Source organism: Rhinolophus sinicus, linkage group LG10 (assembly GCF_036562045.2).
Source record: "Rhinolophus sinicus isolate RSC01 linkage group LG10, ASM3656204v1, whole genome shotgun sequence".
Taxonomy (NCBI): Eukaryota; Metazoa; Chordata; class Mammalia; order Chiroptera; family Rhinolophidae; genus Rhinolophus; species Rhinolophus sinicus.
In genome coordinates this window covers 6,004,268-6,031,932 of record NC_133759.1, presented here as the reverse complement: position 1 = coordinate 6,031,932, position 27,665 = coordinate 6,004,268, and the positions used below count along the sequence as shown (strand labels likewise).

Here is a 27,665-nt window from a genome sequence, read left to right as displayed (position 1 = left end):
CTGGTAGGATGGTGGGTTGGGGATAGGTAAAGCACTTTGGGGTCAGGGCCCTGAAGAAACTGAGCTGGAAGACAGTAGATGGAGGTTGGATAGTTGGCATCAGGGAGAATGCAGGGTGACAACTGCCCAGCCTGGCCACGTGCTGGTAGCTAGGAACCTCGTGGGTGGAAGATGCAGCCAAGAACGTTATGGAGGGACCCTCGGAGGAATCATCTTCATATGTCTGTCTTGACCTCAATTTAAAGTCATCCAGCAACTAACTTTCAAACAGTAATAATGGACTGAAAGTTACTTAGAAAGAAAGAGTAGCCCCGGAAAAAATTCTGAAAGAACAAACTGCTTTCAAAACCACACAAGGCTGCAAACCTGTCCTGCCAGGCCCTGCCAGACATGGACAGGATTACAGACAGCGACCTAATCCTACCAAACCGGTAGAAAGCGGCCTCTGTTGCCCCCTGGCGGTCAACGTCCGAAGTCTGGGTTGCCCCTTGAACCACCCGACACGTAGCCCTACGGGCTGCCTGACTTTGGAGGGGTTCCAGACGGAGGAAGGGGCTGGACTCCCAGACTCATCCTTGACCAAGCGTTCTGAGAGCCCAAGTATCACCCAGCTCCTCTTCTTATCCTGCCCACGTCTTTGGGGTCAAACTCAGCCGGAGCCCCCACTACGCACCCGCTTCCGGGCTGGGCGCAGGCTTTGAGCACCGAACCGCCGGACCTTGAGGGTGCAGGGGGAGTTCCCACCAGGATAATTACCCAAATCAGCATCTAATCTCCGCTGTGAATTTGGTGAGGTAGAGGCGAGAGAGTGCCCTATAACAGAGAGTATGAAGATTCCAGGACCAGAAGAAGCAGAAAGGCGGGTGTCATAGAACGATCTTAGGATGGGCCCAGAGTGGCTACAGCTGGAGGAGAGCCTGACGGCTTGGGGTCAGGGCAGGGCGAGGGCGCTAATACGCCACGGAGAGCTCCGATCGAGAGGACGCTGAAAGGCTGCTGCTCTGTGCAGGGAGGGCCTCTCTGGCCACCGAGTGGCAGATCGGCGGTGGCGGTGTCGGGACCGAAGGCAAACAAGGCGAGAGGACAGGCCTTTCTGGGGGTGATTGCAAATTCTAATCCGGAGGAGAGGAGATGGCTGCGGGGAGGTGAGGGAACGGGCCGGCCTCTGCTCCCGCGCTGTGCCCCAGGCCCGCCAGGAGGCGCCGTTGCCCCGCGAAGCCTTGCAGGGCCACCGAAATCTCGCACTGCGGCCTAGAGAGGCCCCGGAAGAGGCGGGGTAGCGCGCTCAGAGGCCTCTTCCGGCTTCAGCTGGGCCTGGGAGGCCTGAGTCGGGGGAGGCCGCCGTGGGCGGGGCGTGGGTGCCAGAATTTAGGGAGGCGGGGGTGGTAGGGGACTGAGGTGGGCCGCGGCCTTGGGCAGGCAGTGTTGCGGGTTCCCAGGGCAGGGGCGGGATCCAAGGCAGGAGGCGGAAGGTGGACGGACAGGCCCTGGTCTGCGAGGCTGCACCCTGCACGGCTCTCTGCCCCACACCTGAGTCTCCTGGCCTTTTACCTTGTGAAATACAGTCGTGGGGTTCCTGGGGAACCTGGCGCTGGCCAAGACCTGGGGGCAGGGCTAGGAAGACTTCCTATCGATGGAGAAATAGGATGGAAACTCCAGTAGTGGAGGTGCACACAGGTGGGGTGTGGGGGACCCCTTTAGACTGGTTTTCTTTAAATGTTTGAGCAATGTCCATTTGGAGGCGGGGCTAAGCCTGTGGGTAAGGCTGAAAGGGGCTTATCCAGCCTAAACCTGCTGGAAGCTCAGCCCTGTTATATGTGACCGGCCTCCTTCCCTACCCCCCCCCCCCCACACACACACACATTTCGCCAGAGCTCCCATCTCTAGGGGACATGGGCAGCCCAGTCTCCATAGGCTTCACTCCAGTACCCTTACCTGAACTACATGGTGGCCACCCCCTGCCTCGCTCCCTGCCTTCGCTCTTGTTCACAGGTGACACTCCTCATAGCAGCCAAAGGGACCTTTAAAATAATGGATCATGTCACCCTGCCTATCACCCCTCCTAATAGTTTCTGTCACACTTGGAACAAAATTTAAACTTCCCTTTCCTGTGATTCTGATGGTCTGGCCTCTGCTGACTACCCCTGGCGCTGGACCACAGCCAGGCCTGTGGTATAACACAACATGCTGGTCCTGACCTCAGGGCCTTTGCACTGGCTGATAGCATCTCAAAAGCTTTTCTCCATGAGCCTGAAACAGTCCCCAACCAGGCTCATTTCTCTAATTCTGTTTAGTTGGCTTCAGTCACAGCATTTGCTCCCTGCAGTTAAGCGAAGCAACATCCCATGCTCCCAGGGTTCAATGACCAGTGTCCATCCCCAGAAAGGTCCCCCCCTTCTTATCTTCCCCCATCTATAGGAAGCCTGGGAGTCCAGGTGGCTTAGCCTTGGAGGTACCTCATGAGCTGCTTGTTATTGCATCACCTTCATTAGGGCTGTTTTGCTCCTTCATTAAATTAAATTCCAGGAAGCAGTGCTAATAAAGGCCTAACGAGTCGCGGGAGAGGCTACCAGCCCCAGCCTTTGGACAGCAGGACAGGGAGGGTTAGGCAACAGGGTGAGCAGAGGAGTGGCTCCTGGGGATAGGGTTGATTATCATTTCCCAGGCCCTCTAAGGACCCTGGGTTTCCCAGAGGAGGTAGCCTTTAGAGGCTATATGTGACAGGCACAGTGGCAAGTTGGCCATGAACTCTTCAAGGGCAAAGGGGGGCTCAGCTCAGACCCTGGCCCCAAAGCCCTGAGGGCTCCCTGAGTCCCTTCCCGAGGCACTGGGCAGTTTTCCCTGTCGTGTCAGTAGCACCCTGAGTGCCAAGACCAGTTGGATTTGCAGGGCCAGACAATAGTCCCTGGCTTGGAGATGCTGGTGCCTGCTGCAGGTTCAGTCCCACCCCTACCTCAGCATCCCCTGGGGACTTGGGAACCTCCTGCCTGCCCTACTCCTCAGTAATGCCTCACGGCAGTCCTCTCTCACCACTGTCCCTCTTGCTTTCGCTATCCTGGCCGGGCTGGCTGCCTTTCTGTTCCGGAAACACCCAGCTCCTACCTACATTTTCAGAATAGCCTTGGGGCTCACTACATGCCACACAGAAGGTCCAGCTTTTCCTGACTTCTTGTCTTGCACCAGGCTGAGCAGGGTGAGGAACAGAGACCCCCTCAGTGGGCTGTGACACCCCAGCCTATAGGCTCCAGGAAGGGGAAGCTGCCTTTCAGTTGCCTCTACCGATCACTCTCTTCTCTTGACTTATCATATAGTTGGTCCCTTTTCATCATTCAAAGTTTCCCTCCTCAGACTGTGCCCTCCTGCACACTCCTCCCAGTGGCTCCCGTGTCACCCTGTTGATTTTCTCCAAAACTGAAGTTCATTTCCCTCTTTACTTTGTTTGGCACGTGCTCCTGGAGCACAGGGTCCTAGCCGTCTCCCCTACCTACCGTATGGTTCTAGGCACAATAGGTTCACAGTAACCACTAGTTGAAAAGATGACCCCTCCTCCCAGATTCTCCTGCTCTCCCCACCCCTGTGTCAGGTGAAGCCTCCTAGCCCACTCAGAAACTTCTGGCAAGGAGTGCTGGGGCCTGAGTTCTCTAGGCCAAAGCCAATTGTTTCTGAAGGAGGTGGATGACCAGGAAGGGGCACCCTGGACTTCCCAGGCTTGGGACTGTTCCTTTTGGAGAGACAGAAGCCTGGGAGGAGAGGTTTGAAAGAAGGAACAGAGAGGACAGCGTAACCGACTCAAATCTCAGAACTGCTGTTGGGCTAAGAAGCAGGAAGTTCAGGGGACGTACCAGGAGGTGGAGCCTGGCTCAGGGCGGCAGGGAGGGGCCAGCTCTAGCCACTGAGCTCTACTAGCAAAAGCTGCTGAGGCCCTGTTTGCAAGGCTGTGATTTGGTGGTCACGAGGCCTTGCCAGGACTCCCTGCCACCTGAGAGCCATGGAGATGGGTGGTCAGGACCTCGGACTCGGGATCCCTCTGGGGTCCTGACTGTTCCTGGACTCTGGGTGCGGCAGACACACCCACTCTGAAACTGCCTTTAGGGAAGTGCCAGCAGCTTCCCCTTCCTGGAGCCTGTAGGCTGGGGTGTTACAGCCCACTGAGGGGGTCTCTGTTCCTCACCCTGCTCAGCCTAGTGCAAGATAGAACTCAGAAAAAGCTGGACCTGCTGTGTGGCCTGTAGTGAGCCCCAAGGCTATTCTGGCTGTCTGGGTAAGCCGTTCTCCATTCCACTACTGAAGTGCCACCTCAGTTCTGCTGGATGTCATTTCACTGTCTTTTTTTTTTTTTTTTAAAGATTTTATTGGGGAATGGGAACAGGATTTTATTGGGGAATAGTGTGTACTTCCAGGACTTTTTTCCAAGTCAGGTTGTTGTCCTTTCAATCTTAGTTGTGGAGGGCACAGCTCAGCTCCAGGTCCAATTGCCATTACTAGTTGCAGGGGGCGCAGCCACCATCCCTTGCTGGACTCGAGGATTGAACTGGCAACCTTGTGGTTGAGAGCCCACTGGCCCATGTGGGAATCAAACCGGCAGCCTTCGGAGTCAGTAGCATGGAGCTCCAACCGCCTGAGCCACCAGGCCGGCCCCCATTTCACTGTCTTTTGTGGTCCAGTCCAGATGGTGCTGGGCTGGTGTGCATAGGGACAAATCATACCTCCTCTGGCGCGCGTGTGGCCCTGGCTAGGCAGCCACCCCTGCCCCTAAGACAACATCTTTCAAAAGGACTCCTGGCTTCCCAAGTGTGAAGGAAGCAGATGCCTGTGATGTCCCTCACGTATAACCATGGATGAGTCTTGGGCCCTGTGGCCTCAGTTGCCTCAGCTGTAAAGCAAGGAGTTTCTCCAGCTCTGACCCTTGATTTTCTCCCTGGTCCTTCCCCAAAGCCACCCTACCTCCCTGTTCCCTATTCCTGGAACACTTCTTCCTCGGTGCTCTTCTCCCTCGAGCACTCTGTACATCACCTTCCCCAAGAAGGCTCTCTGATCTTAGTTTCTCCCTTCTCTGCACACACAACTATGGCAAATATTTTTACAGTGTCAGCAGGATTAGTTGTTCACACCTCTCCCAGTTCTAGGATCAGGGACCCCTGGAAGGGTGGGATAGCGTTTGTGTGATTCATTCATTTAAGTTGACATATATTTACCTGTCACCCTCAAGAATTATGCTGCAAGGGGTCTGGAACCAGAAACTCAGGTGGGAAAGACTCACCACCAGGACACTGGGATCTGGCTGGGGAGGGAGAAGCCCCAGGACACTGGGAGTCAGAGAGGCCCAGCTCACAGCCAGAGAAGGAAAGACGGGGAAGAGGGGTGAGTGGGAAGGTGATCAGCGGGGAGGAGAAAGACGGTGGGGTGAACAGGGCAAGTCAGAATCCTGGAGTGCTGGTGTGATGCAAGTGGAGGGAGACGAGAATCTTGGGCTGGGACAGCCCATACAGGGCCTTGCAGAAATTATTATTATAACAACTCACTCCTATTGAAGGCTTTCCAGGTGCCACTCATATTCTGAACATTTCACCTACATTTCCTTTTTCTGACCTCAGCCAGTGAGGTGGGTAGATAGTAATGTTAGGCCCATTTTACTGATAAGAAAACTGAGGCACAGTGAGGTACTTGTCCAAAATAATACACAGCTGGCAAGTGTGCAGACTGCTCCCCAGAGTCCTTGTTGTCAGTCTCCACTCCACCACCTCTGTCTCCTGCACAGTCCAAACAGCATGTGTGGGCTTTATCCTCAGGGCACGGGGGAGCCACAGAAGGTTTGTGAGCAAGAGAGTGATATGATTTCTTTCAGCAGGATTCCCTTGGCTGCCATGTAGAAGATGGACTACAGGGAAAACAGCAGAGCCAGGGAGGAGTCTGGAGGCCTAGAATAAAGGACTGTGGGAATAGAGAATAGGTACACATTTGAGGGGGAGTTGAGGAGGGGAAGAAGCTGACAGGATGCAGGGGTGGGGAGGGAAAGTCACAGCTCTGGCCTGTGAGAAGTCACAAGGTTGTGAGCCCAGGAGCAGGGCCAGTGGGGGTGTCCAAAGTGTCTGAGGGAGGCTTCAGAGCAGTGGTGGACACTGGGTTGGTGACCAGGGGAGAAGCTGGGCTGGAGATGACTGTGTGGTGTTCTGCTGAGCCACTGGAATGGGAGGTATGTGACTGGAGTAGCAAACAGTGGTCTAGCCAAAGCCCTAGGGACCCCCATGGATCTGGAAAGAGAGCAGCAAGGAGGGATGGAAGCAGGGGTTGCTGGACTTTCTAGGAAGAACACATAACTGGAAGGGAGTGGCTAACTGGTGGGAAGGGTGCAAGGAACACACGAGACCTGGCCTGGGGCTGGGGAAAGCCATATCTCCCAGTGGCCCCATCCTGCCTTCCCTCCATTAATTGGGGTCTCTGTCTACCCACCACTGGTGAGCCTGGCCTCTAGGGAGCTGACAGGTTCTCCCTGTTGCCCGGCAACTGCAAGAGCTGTTGGCTGTTGCTAGGAGCAGGCTGGGGAGGCCTGAGAAGGGAGGATCAGCTCTCAAGCGCAGGGCTGAGCTGGTGGGGGAAGAGGCAAGTCTGGTCACAGACAGGCTGTGTTCTTGGCTGTGTGCACCCATTTTTATAGTCTTCTGTGGATTAGAGGCATGTATAGAGCATATCTCTGAGTGTCTGTGTCACTGGGTGGGCATTATGTGTTTTCACCATGTTGCATGCTTGTGGCAGTGCCTGTCTGAGCCTTGGCTCCAGAAAGGAAGGAGCCCAGGGGGAACCGTTGGAGGACTTACAGGCCAATGGCTCCTCAACAAGAGAGCCATTCAGATAGGGATACAGACACTCCAGGGGGAGCAGACAGCCTGAGGACTGGGAGCTGAAACAAGACATATGCCAGGGTAGGAAGGAGGGAGTCTGCTGAACAGGGGCTGTGGGTGGCCAAGCATTGGTGACCGAGCATTGGTGGCCAGTTCCCCTCCTGGCTTTGTTGACCTTTTCTGTCTTTGGGTTGGGGCCATCTCGGCTATTGCACTAGATACACTGCTGCCTCCACCCCACCTTTGCCCAGTCATAGGGTTGTAGCCACTGGCTACAGGCCATAAGATCATGGCCACTTATATTTTCAGAAGTCAGTTGGCATCTCTCTCTTTCTATCTCTCTCCTCCTGACTTGGGTCCTGGTTGCCGAGACCCAGGCTGGAGTCCTGGATGCCTACCTGCTGAAGAATGCCTCCTAGAAGAACTGACTGAGGATAGAGTAAGTCCTGGATGACTAGGGAAAGCAAAGATGTAGAGGTGGCAATAAACTTTTTTTTTAAAATTGCAACCCAGAAAGAGAAGGGGAGCAAACCCTCCTTAGGACGGAGAAAGCCGCAGTCCAGAGAGACTCGGGGCTCTGTAGATCCCAAAACAAGTTTATTGGGTTTATTAACTTTAACAAGTGCGAGGACACGCCTCCTCCACCCGGTTCGCCCAACTCGCAGAAGCTCGGAGGGCTGCTTCCTGCTCCGCCCGCAAGGTGCACCGATCTCCACCCTCAGGCTACGAGATCCTCCCGCCCCGCGGTTAGGCTGCGCCCCAGGCGCTCCGCACCCAATCGGAGCCCGGCCCCGCCTGCAGCCCGCCCCGAGTCCTATCCCTCTGGGCTTGGCAATACCTCTACGGCTCTCCCTCGGCGTGGCTCCGCCTCCAGCCCGGGCCCGAGCCTGGGCGGTCCCTAACGTCTTCGTTCCGCCCTTGAACCAATCGCTGGCCCGAGATCTCCTGTGGCCCCTCCTCCAGACCCGCCCCTGCCCAGTGCCGGGCCTGGCTCGTTCCGGCCCCACCCCCGGCCCGCCCCGCCGTCGGTGCGCGGAGCCCTGGAAGGCACCGCCCGCAGACGCTCGCAATTGCTGGCCGGAGAGCTACCCGAGGAGAGCCGGCGGCGGGAGCCGAGTGGGTTGCGCGCGGGGCCAAGCCGGGCCGGGGGCCGTGTCGGGGCCGGGCGGCGGCCGGGCCGGCGGACGGCAGGATGGGCTGCACCGTGAGCGCCGAGGACAAGGCGGCGGCCGAGCGCTCCAAGATGATCGACAAGAACCTGAGGGAAGACGGAGAGAAGGCGGCGCGGGAGGTCAAGTTGCTGCTGTTGGGTAAGGCCGCGCCCTGCGCTGGGACCCCCGACTCCCCGCCCAAAACCCCCAACAAGGACTTTGACCTCCAGGCTGGGGCTTTGAACTCCCAGACTCGGCCTGGACCCCCATATCTGAATTTGAACCCCAGACCTGGCCTGGCCAGGACACCCGAATAATGATTCGAAACTCTGGGTTGGTCTAGACCTCTGATCTATAGCCCAGACTCTAGGTTAGACCTTCAACTGATTCCAGTCCCCAAACCCGGCCACCGGTGCCCCAACATAAGCTGCTCAGAACCCTGCTTGAAAGTCCACCTTTACTGACCAACCTCACAGGCCCTCAGAGCCGCTGCCTTGTCCTTTCATCCTTCCCTAGACTTGACCCAAACCCCCAGGACCCTACTCGGCCCCAGACTGCTCACTGTATTCCCGTTCGGTGGAAGTAGCCTCAAGGCCCCTGCCAGGCCCCCTTTCCCTCCTTCCCGCTCTGATCCCCATCTCTACACGGGACCCTGTATCCTCCACCTGTGCACCCTGATCCCAAGGGGCCTCTCAAGTGGGAAACCATAACCGCTCCTGAGCCCTCTCTCCAGCTGGAACCCCCAAACCCTTAAAGACCTCTGCTGCCTGCATCTGGCCCACCAGGTCCCTCTGTCCGCATCACTCCTCAGACCCGCTGTTTCCCCTCCGTGAAGTCCTCTTCCACACTTCGGCCTTTCCCAGAGTCCCCCACCCCTCCTGCACCGGATGGGCCAGGCTGGGAGGAGGTGGCCCAGACCCCCAAGGGGTCGGACTAAGGCTTCACTGGTCCCACTTGGGGAGCCCGGGCCTCTGCATCCCAGGGAGATACTGCTGGCTGTCCTTTTCCCAGTTTCTAAGCCAGGTCTGGGCCGGTGAGGGGGCGGTCTGGGGGGTAGGAGGGAGTGTGGAGGAGTTGGGGTTGTGGCGCCTCCAAGGCCAGGGAAGATGGTGGCTGCTTGAGAGGTGGGGGGAAGTGGAAGTGGTAAGACAGCTAGCCGACATATTGCTGCCCTGGCGGGCGGGCGGGCCGAGGAGATCTGCTGACGGGTGCCAGGCTTCCTGCACGCCTTCTGGGCCTAACGGCCTGGGATGTGGCCTCCAGGAGTGGGTGGCCTGTTGGATCTTGAGGCCGTGTGAGGAGCGAGTGGTGGACCAGCTGGATGGGGAGTGTGGGGGGGTAAACGGGGGGGGCATCTGAGGTGGACTTTTACAAAGACTGTGGGCCCTGTAGTTGTCCCCATCCAGCCTGGCACCGGGAGCAGGTGTGGTGCCCAGTGGCAGCCTGATTTGGGGGAGGTTTCGGGGTTGGAGGGAGGGAAGCCCCTGGCAGCAGCATTGGAGGCTGGACAGTGTATGGGGGGGTGTGGCCCCTCAGCCTCAGAGCTGCTGTGGGGTCCCAAGCTGTGAAAAGTGGGGCTTTTCATGCTGTGCGTATGGCCGAGGGGCGTATGGCCGAGGGACAGTGTGTCTTTCGTCATGCGTCCATCTGTTGACTGTCCCTGGGGGCCTGGCCTCGGGGGCACAGCCCCGAGGTTTCAAAATGGCATCCGCTCCAACGCTGCGGGAGGAAGAGAAGGGGCGGGAAGGGGCGGCGGCCCAGCCTCCTGGGCTGTTTTGCGTTGGGCGCTTGCCTCTTCCTGTCTCTGTGCTGCGAGTACAGCAGCGGCAGCGGCAGTGAGTGGGTGTCGCCGCGATGGAATGCCCGTGGCTGCTGCCTGCTGGGCCTGGGAAAGGTGCTTCTGGTACTGCTGCCTCCCAGTGCCCGACCAGAGGCCTCTAGCCAGCCCCTTCCCAGGCCCGTCAGAGTTATTGTGGCAGCTGAGATGTGGGACTGGGCCATGGGGCTGGGGGACACAGGGCTCCTGGGCTGTTCTGTGTCTGGACCCCATCCCACCAGTCTTGCTCCTAGGAGCCTGGCTCAGGTTTTGGGCCTGGCAACCCCTCCCACACTGGGCTGGCACAACCAGGGGTTCAGGGTACGGCTCAGTATTTTCTAGGCTGGGGAGTCCATTTCAGCATCCTGCCTCTCTGGCTTTGCTTCCCTCCCCATCCCCTACCCCCATGAAATGGGCTTCCAGAGTTTGGGCCAGAGGAGTGCCTGGGTCCAGGCTGGGGAGAAGAGAGGCTCGTGGAGGTTCGTGTGGGAGTGTGGGGATGGGCGCTAAGACCCTGCAGACAGTGCACTGCTAGGGACTGGGAGACCCAGCTCTGCCTGACATTGAGGACCCAGTCTGCCATGGCTGCGTGGGGACGGATCCTGGCTGGCCATCCCTTTCTTATCCAGGTACGAGGAGGTGATGGGAGCCCAGCTGGGGCAGCTTCGGTGCTGGGCACCTGTCCCACATAGCGGGAAGGACTCTACCCAGGCAACGGGACTCAAGTTGGGCAATTGCCAGCCTTCCTTCCCAGACAGAACCACGCCTGCTGCCCCACCCACATACTGGCTCCTTCCTGTCCTGGGTAGTCCTGGGTAGCCCTGCCAGCAAATGGGCACAGCACTGTCACCTGTGCAGAGGCAGATGGGGTACACACTGGTGAGAGGGTTTTTCCTGGCAGCTTTGGTGTGGGGAGCAGAGTTGCCAATACCAGCCCTGCCCCAGGGATAACCCCCAGCCCCACCTGCTATCCACAGGTGGAATTCGGGGCCTTGGGCTGAGCACTTAGGAGAAAGGAAGCCAGAGTGTGTGTTTGGGGGTGTCTGCGACTTGGGATGGGCTTGAGAAAGGAGAGGCAGTGCCCATCGTTGGCTCCATGGAGGCTTCAGGTTGTAAATACAGCGGTTCTCTCTTGCCCCTGGCACTTTGCATCTGTTTCCTTCCCCTGATGTACTTGGTGTACTTTCCCCATGTCCATCTCACTCACTCCGACTTGGTTGTTCTGCAGGACTCAGGGATCCCCACACCGATCCTTCCGTGACAACCCCCGTCACCACGGCTGGGAAGCACTTTCTCTGGCTCCTGGCACTTCTGTCGTCAGAGCATGGTCTTTGCCATGGGTCACAGCTGCCCTCCCTTGAGACTACAGGGGCAGGGTTGTGTCCTGTTCATTTCTGAGCCTTCCATGCCAAGCACGGAGCCTGGCACCTATTGGATATTTCTTGTCTGTTTGTTGAATGAAGGGAAGTACTACTGGTCTGAATTTGGTCTTGGGGGTGGGTAGATGGAGGAATAAGATGGTGGTCACTGAGCCACAGCCTGGCGTATCATGGGCAGGTGGCAAGGGCTCAGTATAGAACCAGTGACTGGTGGTGGTGGTGGCGATGAGGGACAGTGAGAGAAAAAAACCTTAGGTTTCTTTCCTCCTGGTTTCGCCACAGGCTATGCTGGCACCTCAGAGATAGCCCTTACTCCACTGCAGGCGTAAGTTTTGCTGACCAGTCTGCAGCCTGTCACAGGGCACAACACACAGTAGGGCCTCCCACTGTTGCTAGGGGAGAGTGGCTTTGCAGTATTCCTTTCAGCTCAGGCTGTTCGGCGACTGTTGCAGGCCTGTCTGGCAGTGCTACTGGAGTTCCTGGCTTGGCCAGTGCAGGCTAAACATGAGGGATCGATTAGGTTTACCAGAAGAAAAGGAAGGGTGTTTTGTGGCCTTTGTCCTGTCTATGTCTCTAGCAAAGGGCTGGCACACTGGGTGCCTAATAGGGTGTATGGGAAAACAAAGCTATTGAGCATATCTATGAACTGGGATAAGTAATTCTGGGGCCGCCGCTTGGGGCTTAGTGCAGCTGGAGATGGTGGGAAATGCTAGCGTGGGATCCTGGCTGGCTGGGTAATGGGGAAGGGTGCTTCCTGGAGAAGGGTTCCTCTGGGTGGCCTTAAAAAATGACCAACATTTATTACGCCAGGCATTGGGAACAGAGGGACCAATTCAGCAAGGGCACTGAGGGTGGAAGGCCTGGTGTAGGTTCCCGAGCCCTTCCTTGGGTGGGTGTTTCCTAGCCTAGAGAAGGAGGGCTCACCCTCCCTACACCAGCTCTTGGGGTCCCCAGATCTGGGTTCAAATCCCAGCTCCACCTAGGCCACTGGCTGAGAAACCCAGCGACAGGTGAAACCCTGGGAAGCATCGTGCTCTCCATCCATAACCTGACTGCAGCCACAGCTATTGTGGGGACAGTAGGTCACAGCTTAGAGGTGTGAAAATGGGTGAGGGATCCTCTGCTGACTGCTACCGAGCTGAGAGTTTGGTGGGGAGGGATCTCCCCAGCCTAGAGGGTGGCTGGCCCCAGTGTGGAGGCCCTGGGGAACCTCCTTCCTTGCCCTCAGGCACTGCTCTCTGCTAGTGGAGAGGCCGAGGTCTGTAGACTGTTGGTGCTAGCTGGAGTGACAAACTGCCCTGGGGGCCAGAAGCCCACCCTCAGGGGCCTGAGCCACCTTCCTGGGGGTCTAGGTAGCTGGGCCAGCCTCCAGCTCCCTACCCCTCCTTTTTCTTCAGCTTTTGCCATCCCGTCTGGAGCTCATTAGCATTTGAATGGGAGGCGGGGCAGCTTGGGCCTCCCAGTCTCCTTTTCCCACCCCCACCCTACCCCCGCTGGGTGAGGCTTTGTCTTCCAGCGTGGGCAGTGCAGGAGCTCCCACGCTGGGGAGTGAGAAGGGGTCTGAATCATTTCTGACCCCCTCTGCCTGCGTCCTGTCCAGTCCCGCTGGGCTAAGCCCCTGCGCCTGACCCCAGTGATGGTGCAGGCAACCCGAGAGGGTGCACCTCTAGGGTACGCATGAGACCGGGTCCTTCAAGAGATGCCCCTGAGCTGGGAGACTGGATGAGTCAGGGTGGCTTTGCAAAGGAAGTGATGGGGGTCTCAGGAGGGTGGAGAACCCCAGGCAGAGGGACGTGCCATGGTCATGACAGAGAGAATGAGGCGTTTGTGCCTGGACGTGAAGCCAGGCAGCTGGGGAACACAGCTTCTGTGCCAGGCCAGAGCAGCCTCTAGCCACCCACTGTGCTTGAGTTGGAACCTCGGCTGCCAGATAGGGGCTGGCATGGTCAGGGACCCCCTGGGGCCTGGGCAGCCTGTTGGGGTTGGCCCTGGGCTGGCCTGAGCCACAGGGTGTGACCAGGCCCTTTGATGGTGGCACTGTTGGTGTCCTAGGCCTGAAAACATTGCCCAGCAAGTAACGGTAGGTAGTCCTGGGGGTGGGGCCTAATCGGATCCCAGTGAGATCCCTAGGCCTCCAGCACTGCAGGGTTTAAAACTTGGGGTGGCTGGAGCCACAGGCAGACACATTGGTCCTGTACACCCTGCCCTTGGTATCAGTCCCCAGCTGCGTCTCTCTTGGTCTTTGTCTCTAAAAACCACCCATTCCTTTGTCACGAAGAGGGTGGAGGAAGGTTTGTCCACATAAGCTCTTCGCCACTGAGGGACAGGGCCTTGATTCCCCACATCCCCAGCAGAGGGTAAAGCCGTCGGCTGACGCAGAGCCTGAGCCTGCCTCCCCCATAGCATCCCTGGGTAGATGGGGGCAGGGCCAAGGCCAGCTTCTGTCCCGTCTTCCCAGCAGCTCAGGGCAGGGCAGGAGTCAGTCCCAGCCTAGGAGGTCACTGAGGGGGAAAGGGTCCGCAGGTGCTGGCGGCCATAGCTCCTGGGCCCAAACTAAGAATGCTCTGCAAGGTGCCCGAGGGAGGGGAGAGGACCAGGCCCTTTGATGGTGGCCCTGTTACCTGATTCTCTGAGGCAGCTCCTCCCTCAGCCACATATGCAGGGTGGGGCCCCCTCTGCCCAACCCCTCTAGCCCAGAGCTCTTGTTGTTACTAAATCTCAACCCACCCTCACACTCACCCCAATGTTGTTTCTTGGGGCTGTGACCATCTTGGTGGTTTGGGAGGAACAATGTCCTTGGAATAACCAGATGTTTGCTGGGCACTTCTGCATGCATGTCCAAGGCTTGGCAGCGAGTGCCAGGCCAGTGCAAGCCAAAGCCTAAAGGTGGATCGTGTACAGCTTGTTGAGAAGATGGTTTGTGGTTTGGTGGGTTCCGGGACGCCAGTGCTGCTACAGCCTCAAAATGTGCAGAGGGGTTATCGATGGCGGCACCTACTATGCCCCAGACAGGTGAAAGGGCAGTGGAGTCTGCATGGCAGGGCAGGGCCTCTCGGGGAAGTGGTGTCCACACCAGAGGAAAGGAGGAAGCAGCTGGAGGAGGAGGAGCCCAAAAGAGGAAGAGGCCAGAAGGCCGCTCCTGCTATGTGCTGGGGGTTGGGGGTGGTGGGTGAGCCCTGTCAACCCAGGGATCTAGAAGGTGAGCCCCACCTGCTCGGCCTCATCCGCATGCTACCCGCCCCCCCACCCCGCATCCCGATTGATTGGTGGTCACTGGGTTGGAGTCAGCCCATGCAGCTCTGTCCGTTGGCCTGTCCCAGCAATCACTGGGCCCAGGATCCCAGAGAAGGTGGTGCCTCTGAGAAGGATTCCAGGCCCCTCCTTTGACCACAGGAAGTGGTGGCTGGGAGAAGGACGCTGGCCTGAGAGCTTGCAGGAAAGCAGAGGGCTGCTCTTATGTTCCCGAGCGGCCATTGCCTTCTAAAGCCGGAAGGCCGACGGCAGGCCCAGATGAATGCCCGGAAATGGAGCAGCAGCGCTGGGATTAGCTCACTCTGGGTTTCCCCTGCCTGGGAATAGACAGAGGGGCCCTTGGTCCAGCCTAAGGATTCCCCCCTTCTACTACCCACTGGGCCTGAGGGTGCCTTCATTGGGCCTCTTGTGAGAACAGCAGCCACCTCTGATTGAGCCTTGACTGTTGTGGGGCTGGACTCTTCGTGGTCTTGTCTTATTTAACCCTGTGAACCTGGGACTGACGTTACACCCATTTCATTGATGGGGAAACTGAGGCTGAGGGACATTACATGACCTCCATTACCTAGTAAGTGGAGACATCAAGCTAGGAGCCAGGTAGTGATTCTGAGCACCTGCCCCAGACTACCATGGCCTGTCAGGAGTCTGTCTGTGCCCAGCTAGCAAGAATCGATGAGTCGGGACAACATACACGTGCTGTGGGTGCATGTGTGTTCTCCTGATGCCTGGGGACCTGTCTCTGGGGGCCTTCATTCTTATTTTAGGAAATTGCGAAGGGACTGTCTACCCTGGAGGGCAGGACCCAAGGCAGTGCATGAATCTTTCTTGCTCAAAGCCAGAAGCCTGCCACGTGGCCATGGGTGACCTCCTCCTAATACAGCTGCCCCCATTTTTGCTTCCACCTTCGCTCCCAGCCCATGTACCCTCATAGTAATACTCAGGTCATAGGCAACTTAGCACTTCACTTTCCCCTAACATGATGCTTGTTCCTCCTACAACCACCAGGCTTCAGAGGACTGAGCCCAGGCTTCGAGGCTGTCCAAGTCCGGGGGGTGGGGAGGGAGGCCCTGAGCCTCATCTGAAGACTGGGAGTTGTCCAGATGCGAAGTGCACCTGCAGAGCACGCCCGCTCTGAGCACAGGTGTGGTGGGCTCGTGTGGGAGGCTGCGTGGCCACTCAGTGTGCCCGTGTTGTGGGCTGCCCGCAGCGTGAGAGGTGCTCAGGGTCCTCGTGCTCCTTGGCCTCCCAGTCCGAGATTCATGGCCTTCCCCTCCCCGTGGCAGTTCCCAGGGGTTCTGCTGTGTGTTGTCAGGCCAGGCCCCAGGGGGCTGAGGAGCCTACGAGAGACTTAGGAGAGCTAGAGCAGGCTTCCAGGACTTTCCTGGCCCTGAGGCCCCACAAGCAGAGAACATGCGTCCTCTTGACCTCTCTCAAGACCTCAGGTCCAGGAGGGTGCATTCCCCCACCTGCCTCACGGAGTGACCTCAGGCTCTGCTCTTCCCTCTCTGCCTGGTGCTGGGACCTATGATGTCATCCTAGGGTGAGCATGAGGACCCCGGGAGGCTTCTCAGTGCAGGCCTGGGGCTTGGCACACTGCCTTGAGCAGGACATTTCATAGATGGGGACGCTGGGGCCCAGGCACTGTGTATCTCACCCGGGGCACCACAGTGACTCCGGAAGAGAGCTGGAGGTTATTTAGATTCTATGAGCACAGCAAAGGGATTCCTTCAATGACCAAGCCCCCAGGAAGAGGGGTGTGCCTAATGGCCTGGCTCCTTGTGTGAGCTGGGTCCTGCTCCCAGCCTCCTGGTGCCCATCAAGGGTGAAACCTGTAGCCTGAGGACACTGAGGGTCCTCCTCTCTTCCAGGCTGGCCTTCCTTGCCCGGTCCCTCAGTTTCCCTCTGTACGGTGGGCAGGGCCCCACAGAGGGAGACCCAGTCCTGCCTGGGAAAGCCCTCAGTGTCTGGCAGGCCCCAGGCCTGTTTCCCTTGCGCAGAGAGCTCTGACTTGGCAGTAGCAGGCCAGGCCCTGGTTGTTCCTGCTTCTCTGATGGACAACATGAACCCCTGGAAGCCGCTGGAGGCCGCCCAAGTGGCAGGGACTGGAGGGAGGGAGGGAGGTTCCGGCTTTGTTGGGGTACCCAGGGGGGAAGGCAAGGCACACATGTGGGTGGGGATGTCACAGGGCCAGACCGACCCATGCTGAGCCTCCTCAGAGGGAGTGAGGGAGCCAAAGAGTAGCACCTGGAGGAAGGAAGAGACGCCAGAGGCGGGGCTTAGAGGGCCTTTGTCTGGCGGGCCCTCTTCCCCTCCCTCCCATTCCTATTGTTCCCTGTGTGCAGAGTCTCCGCTGGCCGAGGGCTTCCCAGGCTCGGGAGGGGGCGATGGGTGAGGGTCCAGGCCCCTCCCCCAGCTGCCCCTAAGCTAAGGCTGCTTTTCAGAAACAAATGCTCTCCAGTGCTGCCCAGCCCCCACTGCCCGCACTGGGTCTCTGGCTGCCGGGCTCCCCCTGGTGGTGGTGAGGACCGCGACCCTAAGGCGACGGGAGGGGCGGGAGCTTTGGGGGCCTGGAACCACAGGCTGGGCTGCAGACGTGGCACCTTCCTGGGATAGGAGTGGGAGGTGGTGCCTGGGCTGCCTTTGGGGGTAGGCTTCCCAGGGTTCACCCCACCTTCCCACTCTGCCCCAGTGGGGTAGGCCGGGGGCAGTGGCAGTGGGAGTGGGCCCACTGCTGTGGGTTTGAGCTGGGCTGCTGCCCAAGTCTGTCCTGTGGTCATAGCCACTGCTGCTTATGAGAATCTCTGCCCTCAGGGCTGCCACGTCAGCTGGCTGCTCTCCCTCGCCCCATGTGTTACCGGGGAGCCCACAAGCACAGGAGCCAGTGCAGGGGAGGCCTTTCCCCGAGCCTGCCCGGCCTTCTGAGTGTGGGGAGTCCATGAACAGTGTCTGTGGTGAGGCTCCCGGGAGGGCAGGAGGCCCCGGCTGGGGAGGCATGCCGGGTTGTGTGGAGCGGAAGGGACGAAGTCAGAACAAAAAGGCAGCGGCGGGCCGCGGGCGGCGTGCGGCGTGCGCAGCTCTGACTGCAGTCCCGGCTTCCACAAGTCCCGGCAGGGAACCAGCTCTGCTGAGTCAGCCAGTTACCACTGGTCATTGGCCTCCCTTGCACTTTGTCTGAAAGCTTCAGAAACGCTCCTTCAAATGCAGTGGCCCCAGCAGGCCACTCTGCAGGTTGTGGTTGCAGTGACCGATACAGCGTGGTCATTGTGGGCTGCAGGAAATGAGAGGTTTGAGGAAATCGGTAATCTCCAAAGGGTAGAAAAATCGTGCTAATAACGTTTATCTGAACACTCACCATGTGCCAGGCACTGTGAGAAGAGCTTTGTGTTTAATCCTCACCCCTCTCCTAGGAGGAGATAATGGTGCTTTATTTCACAGATGAGGTGCCAGGAAGCGGCAGGAAGGGGACAAAGTTCTGGGAGATCTCAGGAAGGATCAATGCGGCACCAGGGTGTGGCAGGTCTGGACCTCCCTCTGGGAGAGTACCTGCAAGTGAGAGATGAGCTGACTGGCCACTCGAGGCTCGGCCGCTTCTGCAGAGGGGAAAGTGAGGCCAGAGAGGACAGCAGCATATCACAGCCTTCCGGCAGGGCAAAGTCTTATCTAGGAGATAGAGGATCCAAGATGGACAGACAGCAGTGACCTGAATACTGGGGCTTGGGATCAAGCAGCTGGACCAGTGGCCCACGTGTGTGTGCTGCAGAGGCCTGCTGGCCTTGTTCAGGCAGGTGGCGTGGTACTGTCTCCCTTCCCCCATCTGTTCCCTTCTCCACTGGGGCCCAGCGCTCCCAGAGTGGAAGCAGATGTTCTAACACAGAGCAGCTGCTGTCATCCAGCACACCAGGGCAATTACTCCCCGCCTGCTGGGGGCCCAGCAGCTGCGCCCCAGGGCAAGCGCTGCAGAGATGTCTTCCTTGGTGGGACCAGGTGTGGCGCAGTGGGAGCTCTGGCCACCCCAGCATCTCTGGGCCTCTGTGGTCTCACTCAGCTGGAGACGGGGTGCCTGGTGGGGCCCTCTATGGGCAGGAGATTCCTGCCACCTTCTGTTGGTGGAGCTCCCCTACCCAGCACCTTTGCAGCAATCTAGAGACAGCTATGAAGCCCCCTCCTGTGAGGAGAAGGGGCTAGAAAAACTCTGAGCCAGGTACCAGCGTATCTGATGGGGAATACCAAAGGTCCTGATGGAAAGGGGGCCCACGAGGAGTGATGAGTGACACTGCTACTGCTGTCCCAAAGCTCCCGAGGTACCCAGCCAGTGGGCTGCCCAAGAACCAGGGTCCTTGTCCCCCACCCATTCTACTGGGGTGTCATATTGTAGTCCCACCCCCCTCTGTCCCTGGCTCCCGGATTCTGTCTCCGTAGTCCCTCCTGCTTTCTGCCTGGCCGCAGCACCACACCCTAATCCTATCCCTCGCTCCTTCCCACTTGAGTCACAGCTGTTGGAAAGACAGAGGGACATCCCTGAGTCGAGGGATGAGGGTTCCATGACCTTGCTTTGTCCACCTGTCAAAGTGGAGTCTTTCTGCAGCGACCCCTGCTCGGGGCAGAGAATGGCCTCCTAGCACTTACAATGTGAGAGCAAGAGAGACTGAAGCTCAAAGGGGACAGGGAATTGGACCTTCAGTGGGCTGGGACAGGGAGCAGTTGTCCTTCCTCCAGCCTGGCTTGCCCAGGTGCTGCCTGCTTCAGTGCCTGCCAGGTCTGCCCCTGCTGGGAAAATTGGGTACAGAGCGTGTTTGTGTTCTCCCCATCGCTGAGGAGGGTCAGAGTGGTCCAAAGGCCAGACAGGCAGGTGCCTCAGGTGGACAGGAGTCCCCAAGTTACACTAAAGGGGGGGGCAACTCGCAATCTAACGTCAGGTCTCCTGTGCCCTGGACAGTTGTGGCTCTGAGTCTCAGTTCGCCTGCCCGGGATGGGGTGATTGATCTGACTATTCACTTCACATCCTTGGCCACCGCTTCCCTGCGAGACCCCTCCCCGCCCCCCCAGTCCTGGCTGAGACTGTATGGCTACTGCTTCCTCCCCTGCTTCAGGATGTGCTCCCTCCCTCCTGCGCTGTGGGAAGGACAGATAGGCAATCACCTGGCCCTGTGGCTAGCCAGTCCAGTGCTGCCTCGTGGGTATCTGGAGCCCCGGGGATGGGCATTACCATCAGTCCTCCCTGGCCCTCTCCCCACGCCCCCTACTCAGCAGGTGGGGAGTGTTAGTGTGCGGGATCCCACCTGCTCTCTGCCATGCACAGTGGAGACGGAGGGGTGCTGCCATCTGACCACCGCTCACGCCCAGGGGAATACACTGGCACCTCTAGTGCCCAGGGACTGAACCGAGAGAGGGGCTCCCTGTCCCTCCCTCCCACGCCTGCACATTGATGCCACTCCCAGTGGTCCCCTATCCTGGGAAGCAGGTCTGGGCTCGTCAGAAGCCCGTGACTCCCAGTAGCTGGTGGCATCTGTGAGGAGAGCCCAGCTCCATCTGCTCAGGAAAGCCACTGCTGCACACATCCCCAGGCCCAGCCCTGTGAGGGCCACAGCTGTGCCCCAGTTTCTCCTGGTCCTAGTGGATCTGGGATGGGAGGGAGGGCAGCTGCAGGTGGGCCCGCGCCTTAGTGGGGTCAGCTGCTGCTTGGAGGGTACTGCCAAGGCTTGGACCAGTCTCCGCCTGGCACAGCAGGAAGTAGACCCCACTCAGCATGTGGGGAGTGGTCCAGCTGCAGTACAGGGCACTGCAGGAGTCCTGCAAGGCAGGCAAGGTGGGTGACACACGGAGGAGACCGTAAGCATGTGACAGCCACCTCACTGTCCTCATTTGTTAGGTGGGGTGAGAAGAGAACTGTCCCTTGGGATGACTGAGAGTCAGTCACTTAGTTGACATGGTGGGCGTAGCGTCTGACACGCAGTGGGCGCTGCTCGCGGCTTTCCATTTTTATTATTGCTGGTTGTCCTTGTTGCTCACGTCAGTTTGTGTGTTAGCCACTTCATCCTCTGGGGTTATCTTGACTGACGCTGAGGGACGTGGGGGCCAGAGTCCCCAAGCATGACCTCCCCGGCCACCCTGCTGAGCTGCTCAGAGGGACAGATCTGCCATGGTAATCACCAATGGTGGGACACAGGCCAGTGGGGCAGGTATGCCCAGCAAAGAGAACTACAGGGGAAAGGCCTGGAGGTGGCAAGAGGCAGTGCCTGGCAGGTGCACGGCTGACTGGCAGTGATAGAGCAGGAGCAGAGGGAACAGTGGGCAAAGGCTGGGAGGGCAAGGTGGGCCCAGCTTAGGTGCCTTCTTCCTGGAGCTCAGGATATCCCTGAGAGAGGTGAGGCCCTGCCCCTTCCATGCCCCCATCAGGGAGACGGTAGCCCTCCTGCTCTTCACACTTCCTGCACAGCCTTCTGGGGAATGCATGTTCTTGGGCTAAACGCCTCCAGATCTGGCTCTGTGTCTGGGAGGAGACCTGGGAATCTACTATTTTTAACACCCTTCCGGGGGCATTGTCCCGCAGGGTCTGAGCCATCTTTTGAGAAGGGCTGGGCAGGCCGGGCATCGTGGTCCTAAATGTTCCCCTGTCCTTCCACATCCTGGAGACATGCTCTTGGAACCAGACTTTACTTTCTGAGCTGCAGTGTCCTCGTCTGTTAAATGGGAGCAGAAACAGTATCTGTGGGGCTGTGATGAAACTCACAGGAGAGAGTGCCAGCAAACCTCTCGGCACTGGCCAAGGGGAAGTACAGGATGGGTCTGCCAGGCCAGGGAAGCACCTTGAGTCAGTAGGGAGAGAGAGAGAGAGATACACTGGGTGTCTCCCCGGACCTGGTCTCCCCTCTGCTCAGGGGCAGACCTGGCCCAGTTGGCAGAGGGATGGGCCTTGGGCCATGTCTGGGAGGCAGGTGTGTGATGCCATGCTCATCCCAGGCTCCTTGGCAGCTACGGCTCAGAGTGGGGGAGGAAAGGGCTGCTGCCCTGCTGGACTGTGCAGGGCTCCTTACTGTCAGCTCTGCCTGGCCGCCATGTTGCTGAGCACCAGCCGCAGAGTGGGGAGCCTTCATGTGTGACAATGACAGGGTGACTGCTGTGTGCCAGCCTCCAGTCTCTGGCCAAAGCCCCTGAACTCAAGTAGGGCAGCAGGGAGCTGTGGTGGAGCTTTTGGGAGGTAAAGGTCGGGGGAAAGTCTACCATGGGGCACAGGTCGGTTGGGCTGTGCTGCCCACCAGGCCCGACTGCCTCCGTCTCACCATGTAGTTGGTGGGGAGTGAGTTCCGCCTCCAGGGCTCCAGGTGGCTGGGCCACTCGCTGCCTGCCTGTGCAGCCCACTGGCCTGCTTCCTGACTGCCTGTGCTCTCTGTTCCAGGTGCTGGGGAGTCAGGAAAGAGCACCATTGTCAAGCAGATGAAGTAAGTGCTATGTGCGGGAGGCAGCCCCCAGACCTCGATTTCCCCTCTTCGTCTGGGCCTATACTGCCCAGCCCGTCTTAGCCAGGCCCAGAACCTTCTCGGAGGCAGTCATTCATCCTCAGTCCCAGTGGGTCAGGGGCAATTTGTCCTTTCTGAAGTAGGTCCCTGCAGGCCCCAGCAGCCCAGGTGGCCAAGTGAGGTTCCTATGGCCTGTGGACTTTAACCCCTGACCCCTGACTGCCAGGATCATCCATGAGGATGGCTACTCAGAGGAGGAATGCCGGCAGTACCGGGCGGTCGTCTACAGCAACACCATCCAGTCCATCATGGCCATTGTCAAAGCCATGGGCAATCTGCAGATTGATTTTGCTGACCCCTCCCGCGCGGTATGTGGACCCCCCACACTTGCCTACCTCCCAAAGGCTTTAGGGCAAATCATGTCCTGGGGCCCTGAAAATCCCCCAGTCTAGGCCCCATTCTGGAGGCCTCCGTGCCCTTGACAGGTGGGATGGGGGTGCACCCCGATGTTTGGTTGACCACCTACTGCTGTGCCCAGGACGACGCCAGGCAGCTATTTGCACTGTCTTGCACTGCTGAGGAGCAGGGCGTGCTCCCCGACGACCTGTCGGGCGTCATCCGGAGGCTCTGGGCTGACCACGGCGTGCAGGCCTGCTTTGGCCGCTCACGGGAGTACCAGCTCAACGACTCTGCTGCCTAGTGAGTGCTCCAGGGCGTGGGCGGGGTGGGGGTGGTCTGGCCCACAGGCTGGACTGAGGACCTGAGCACGCTCAGAAACAGTACAGTCTAGTCTGTCCTTAGACTCAGCCATTCTAAACAACATTTGCTACCACCTCTCTGTGCCAGACCCTGTGCAAGGCTTCAGGGACACAGTGATGCGTGGAGCAGACAAGTCCACAAGCAGTGACAACTTAGGGTATCAGTGTTGTGGCAGAGTCATGGTAGGTCCAGAGGGGGGACTGCCTCAGCTGAGCTCAGCTCGAGACGGAGGAGGAATGGGAAGGTCTTCAAGGCAGGGGCACAGCGTGTGCGGACTCCTGGGGGTAGCAGAGTGCTGGCTCTGCTTGAGGTCACAGAGAAGTTCAGGCTGGTTGGGGAGGGAGACACCAGAGGATGCCCTGACCTCCTTCCCTGAAGTACCTGCTGTGTGCCAAGCTGGGCGCAGGGCACCCCTGAGAAACGGGACAGACAGGCTGGTGGCCAGCGCTGATGGCTGGAGGGCTGTGGAGCACATCCTCTGCCTCAGGATGGTGCCACCCGGTAGGCTGCTCGCCCTGTACTCGCACCTCGCCTCTCGTATCCCGGCTTAAGCCTGTCCCTCTGTCTGGGACACCTTTCCCACTCCCACTGCCCATCCAACCCGGAGCCCTGCCCCAGGTACATGGACAGCCGCCCCCACCTCCTCGCAGTGGCCTGAATGCCTTTGTGAGTGCACCCCCCCAGGAGCTGAGTAGTCATATCCAAACACGGGGGGCCTCCAGGCCTCAGCGCTGCCCCTCCCAGAGGTCACAGAGCCTCAGCACCAGCAGAACTTACGGGCTTCAGAAGCAGGGAGGGGTGAGCCCTGTCAACCGCTGCCACCTCAGTGCCCAGGATACTCAAGGAGGGCAGGCATAGAGCCACCTTCCAGGCCACTTCCCACTCCTCCCTGGGCCCATTCTTCATTCCCCATAAGTACCTTGCTGTGCCCAGTGCTGTTCTTGATAGGGTTTCAGCCGTGAACATGGGCCCTGCTCCCCGGCCAGATTTATGCCTTGGCAAGAGCGGGGATGGGGAGTGGGTTGGGACACTACAGGGGACAGGGATACTCCACCCCTCTTCACAGCCATCCTCCAAGGCTGCCATGGGGCATCAGGTCCCTGGGGTGAGCCCACCTGTTGAGAAGGGAGAGGCTGGTGTGGTGCTCAGCATGGGGCCTCCAGACAGGAGGCTCTCGGTGGGGGCGGGGCATGGTAGGCAGGTCACAGCACATGCGTCATGGTCCCCCATGGCCCTTCCTGTTTTGCTATTCTGTGTCTGTCTCTGAGGTCATTTCCCTCTGGTCCAGCTGCTGGTGGGAGCCGAGGGCTGGCTCCAGCAGCCCTGCCCCAGGAGCGCGACATTAGCACTGGGCAGCAGCTTGGAGGCCTGGACCCAGCCCCCAGAGCATAGTAAGGATATTGAGGCAGGCGGTAGAGCTGACCTCAGGGCCCCGCAAGGGTGAGTTGATACTAATTAAGGGAACTGGTAAAGAGGAGCCCCTCACACCCCTGCCAAGCAAGTGTTGATACTCTCCCCCAAGGAGCCCAGATATTACTGGGCGTTGGGCAAAGAGCCCACTGGGCCTGGCAGGCCCCAACCTGTCCAGCTCAGCATCGAGGGACATGCCAGGCTGCTCTGTGTCCTCCAGTGGCACAATTGCACCAATTAGTATCCCAAATCCCTCACTGAAGGACTAATGTGCTGCCTCCCACCCCCTCCTCTGCACCTCCACCACCCTGGATCCTGTCTGAGGCAGGCCTGGCGCAATCCTGGGGGCTGGGCTGGCCGGCCACAGGCTGCCCCTCCTCCCAGGCCTGTCCTGTAGTCTGGAGGCGAGGGATTCTAGTCCAGGTTTCCTCGTCTCAGCCATGAATATAACGCAGCGGTCCAGGTAAGGAGACCCCATGCTTGCCCCCTCTGATGCTTCCCCCACCTCCAGCTACCTGAACGACCTGGAGCGCATCGCACAGAGTGATTACATCCCCACGCAGCAGGATGTGCTACGGACCCGTGTGAAGACCACGGGCATCGTGGAAACGCACTTCACCTTCAAGGACCTACACTTCAAGTGAGTGGGCAGGGTGGAAAGGCAGGACCTGCTAGCCTTTGAGGTGATAGGGAGGGACCCTTACTCCAGGGCCTGCTGATGGCTGTGTTGGGAGGGGGAGGCCGGTCCAGCAGCCCCCAGCCCAACTCAGGTTTCACAAGGCTGTGCGGTTGCCAGCGGCTCACAGCCTCTGCTGACCTGGCCCCATGTAGCTGCAGCCTGCCCTGCTGTCATGCCCTGGCCCAGAACCAGGGGGAAGGTGGACAAGTGTGGAGGATTCTGTGAAGGCAGCTGCCCCACTCTGAGCAAGCCTCTGTCCTCAGTTGGCCAACCTGTGAAATGGAGCAGGGACCCTCTCCCAGAACCCCCTTCTCTGGAGCTAAGGTGACTGTGTGTCCACAGGATGTTTGATGTGGGCGGTCAACGGTCTGAGCGGAAGAAGTGGATCCACTGCTTTGAGGGCGTCACAGCCATCATTTTCTGCGTAGCCTTGAGCGCCTATGACCTGGTGCTAGCCGAGGACGAGGAGATGGTGAGAGGCCGAGAGGCTCCTGGGGGCTGGGAGGTGGGGGGCCGTTGGCTGATGCTGACTGCGCTGTCCTGCCCCCAGAACCGCATGCACGAGAGCATGAAGCTGTTTGACAGCATCTGCAACAACAAGTGGTTCACGGACACGTCCATCATCCTCTTCCTCAACAAGAAGGACCTGTTCGAAGAGAAGATCACACACAGCCCCCTGACCATCTGCTTCCCTGAGTACACAGGTGTGGGGGACTGAGGCTCTGGGGAGGCGTGGTGGCCAGGTGGCCCACAGGTGCCCCCTGCTGGACAGAAGGGTAACTGCAGGACCCTTATTCTGGGGCTGGGGTTTCCCAGGCTTGTGTACTTGTGCCTGCACACGCGGGGCCCTTCTTAACACAGTGGGCTGTGGGCCCCTTACACGTGCACGTGGGGATCCTCCTTCACACAATCAGGAGCCCCTCTTTCCACAGTCAGACGTGCATGTGCATTCACACGGTCCTCCTGTGCACATGGTACACACCCCAGGTACTTGTGCGTTCACATACCAGAACCATGCAGTGCGTGTTGGATGGGCCTGCCTGCGGCCCACTCAGCACAGGTCCTCACCATTTTGTCTCCCACAGGGGCCAACAAGTACGAGGAGGCAGCCAGCTACATCCAGACGAAGTTTGAGGACCTGAACAAGCGCAAGGACACCAAGGAGATCTACACGCACTTCACGTGCGCCACCGACACCAAGAACGTGCAGTTCGTGTTCGACGCCGTCACCGATGTCATCATCAAGAATAACCTGAAGGACTGCGGCCTCTTCTGAGGGGCAGTGGGCCTGGCAGGATGGTGAGCCAGAGAGGGGCTGGGCAGGGAGCTGGGGAAGAACAAAGTGGGGCCATTGAGCCCAGAGAAGGGGAGTGTCCAGGTGGGGGTAGGGAACCTGGGTGCCCAGTAGAAGAGCAGAGGACAAGGGGGAATCCCGGGATGGTGAGTCAGGAGGGCCACGGAGTGCAGGGCACTGAGGAGGTAGCTCAGAGTGGGCTGGGCTCCATTCTGCCCAGTGGTCCAGACAGCAGAATCGCCTGGCTGTGTGCTGGGACAGAACTAGAGGGCTGTCACCACCTTCCTTGGAGGAAACTCACTTCCTCAGGCCAGTGGCTTAGCCTGAAGGAAGCTGGATGATGAGGGGCCCAGCCGCCTGCCACTCAGCGTTACCAGCTCAGTGCTCATTGCTGCCAGCTTTTCCTCGGACCTATCTGAGGGTCCTGGGCTGAGGCTGGCCCCACCAGCCCTGGGGGAAGTGGGGAGGACTCTTCCAGTGCTGCAGACTCCCCTCCCCCACAGAAGCCAGCAATAGACACTGGCTCCTGGGTGGCCACTGTGTCCCTGGTAACGAGTGGGTGGGGAATAAAGGAAGAGGGTCATTGTCTAGGGAGCTGGGAGGAGAGGCACAAACTGGCTACCCCCCAACCCATCCCTGATGTCCCCCACCTCCAGGGCCACCGCTGACTCTGCCACCCCCAGTCCCTGAGGAAGATGGGGGCAAGAGGACCACGCTCCCCGCCTGTCCCCGCCAGCTGCTTTTCCCCTTTCTCTATTCTTGGCTCCCCCGTCCCCTCCCTCAGCTCCAGAGACTTGGGGGAGGGGTTACCACAGGCCTCCCTGTTTGAAGCCCTCCTTTGTCCCAGGTGCTGGGAATGGCTGCGGTACCCCCTTCCTGGGCATCTGTTTTGGTTTTAACCATTGTCTTGTTCTGTGATGGGGGAGGGGAGCGCATACTGAGTCTCCCAAGACCTGTGTCTGGAGGGGCACCCACTTCTCCAGCCTGGGACCCCTGGCTTTGCCCAACACCAGCCCCTGACCCAGCCCAAATCCAAATGTTTACAGGGACCTCCTGCCCACCCCATCCCTCAGCCGCTCGGAGGCCCCAAAGGAAAAAGCACAAGAAGTGTGAGACGCCACCATTCCTGGAGACCACAGTCCATCTGCTCATTCTCGTAGCTTTTTAAAAAAAATGAAAGTAAAGGAAAAAAAAACTGCAAACCTAGAAAACTTTTTAGAGAAAAACTATTTAAAATTGTCTGATCCTGACCAGCACCCATCCAACCCCCTTCCAGTGATTTCCGTGCCTTGAGTGTGTCTGCGTGTTTACACCCATTCTTCTGCTGTCTGTCCCTATGCGGGCGGCTCCCCTCCCTGCCTTCCACAGAATCGGATTCCAAGGGCTGTTCCAGACAACTGCCAACGTCATGGAGGGCCCCCACCCCAGCGGCCCTGGGCCCTGGCTCCATTAACCTAAATGTAGCTCCTTAGCGCTAACTTAGGAACCACCGCTGCCTGCTGAGGGGCCATGCCCCTTATGCCCTCGCCCCAGGCCGGGTCCTTCGGCGTTGAACACTTCCTTGCTTTTTTTCACGTTTTATGGAATTGTTCACCTGGTTTGAAATAATAAAATGTAGAAAGAAAAATA

General features: G+C 58.8%; 1 protein-coding gene across 1 annotated transcript; it reads left to right on the top strand.

Moving 5' to 3' along the window:
* Positions 1-7,863: 7,863 nt before the first annotated feature.
* Positions 7,864-27,665, top strand: GNAI2 (G protein subunit alpha i2). The gene is made up of 9 exons (XM_019723793.2): positions 7,864-8,149; positions 21,834-21,876; positions 22,121-22,262; positions 22,433-22,593; positions 24,575-24,703; positions 25,085-25,214; positions 25,293-25,446; positions 25,828-26,041; positions 26,693-27,665. The coding sequence occupies exons 1-8, from the start codon at positions 8,032-8,034 to the stop codon at positions 26,016-26,018; spliced, it is 1,068 nt and encodes a 355-aa protein (XP_019579352.1). The 5' UTR covers positions 7,864-8,031; the 3' UTR covers positions 26,019-26,041; positions 26,693-27,665.

What these genes read in the sequence shown, in the direction of transcription:
- GNAI2 (XM_019723793.2), top strand. Translation starts at nt 8,032, where the DNA reads ATGGGCTGCACCGTGAGCGCCGAGGACAAGGCGGCGGCCGAGCGCTCC. An exon ending in GGTCAAGTTGCTGCTGTTGG is followed by an intron (nt 8,150 to 21,833) that starts GTAAGGCCGCGC and finishes TCTCTGTTCCAG; the next exon opens with GTGCTGGGGAGTCAGGAAAG. An exon ending in ACCATTGTCAAGCAGATGAA is followed by an intron (nt 21,877 to 22,120) that starts GTAAGTGCTATG and finishes CCTGACTGCCAG; the next exon opens with GATCATCCATGAGGATGGCT.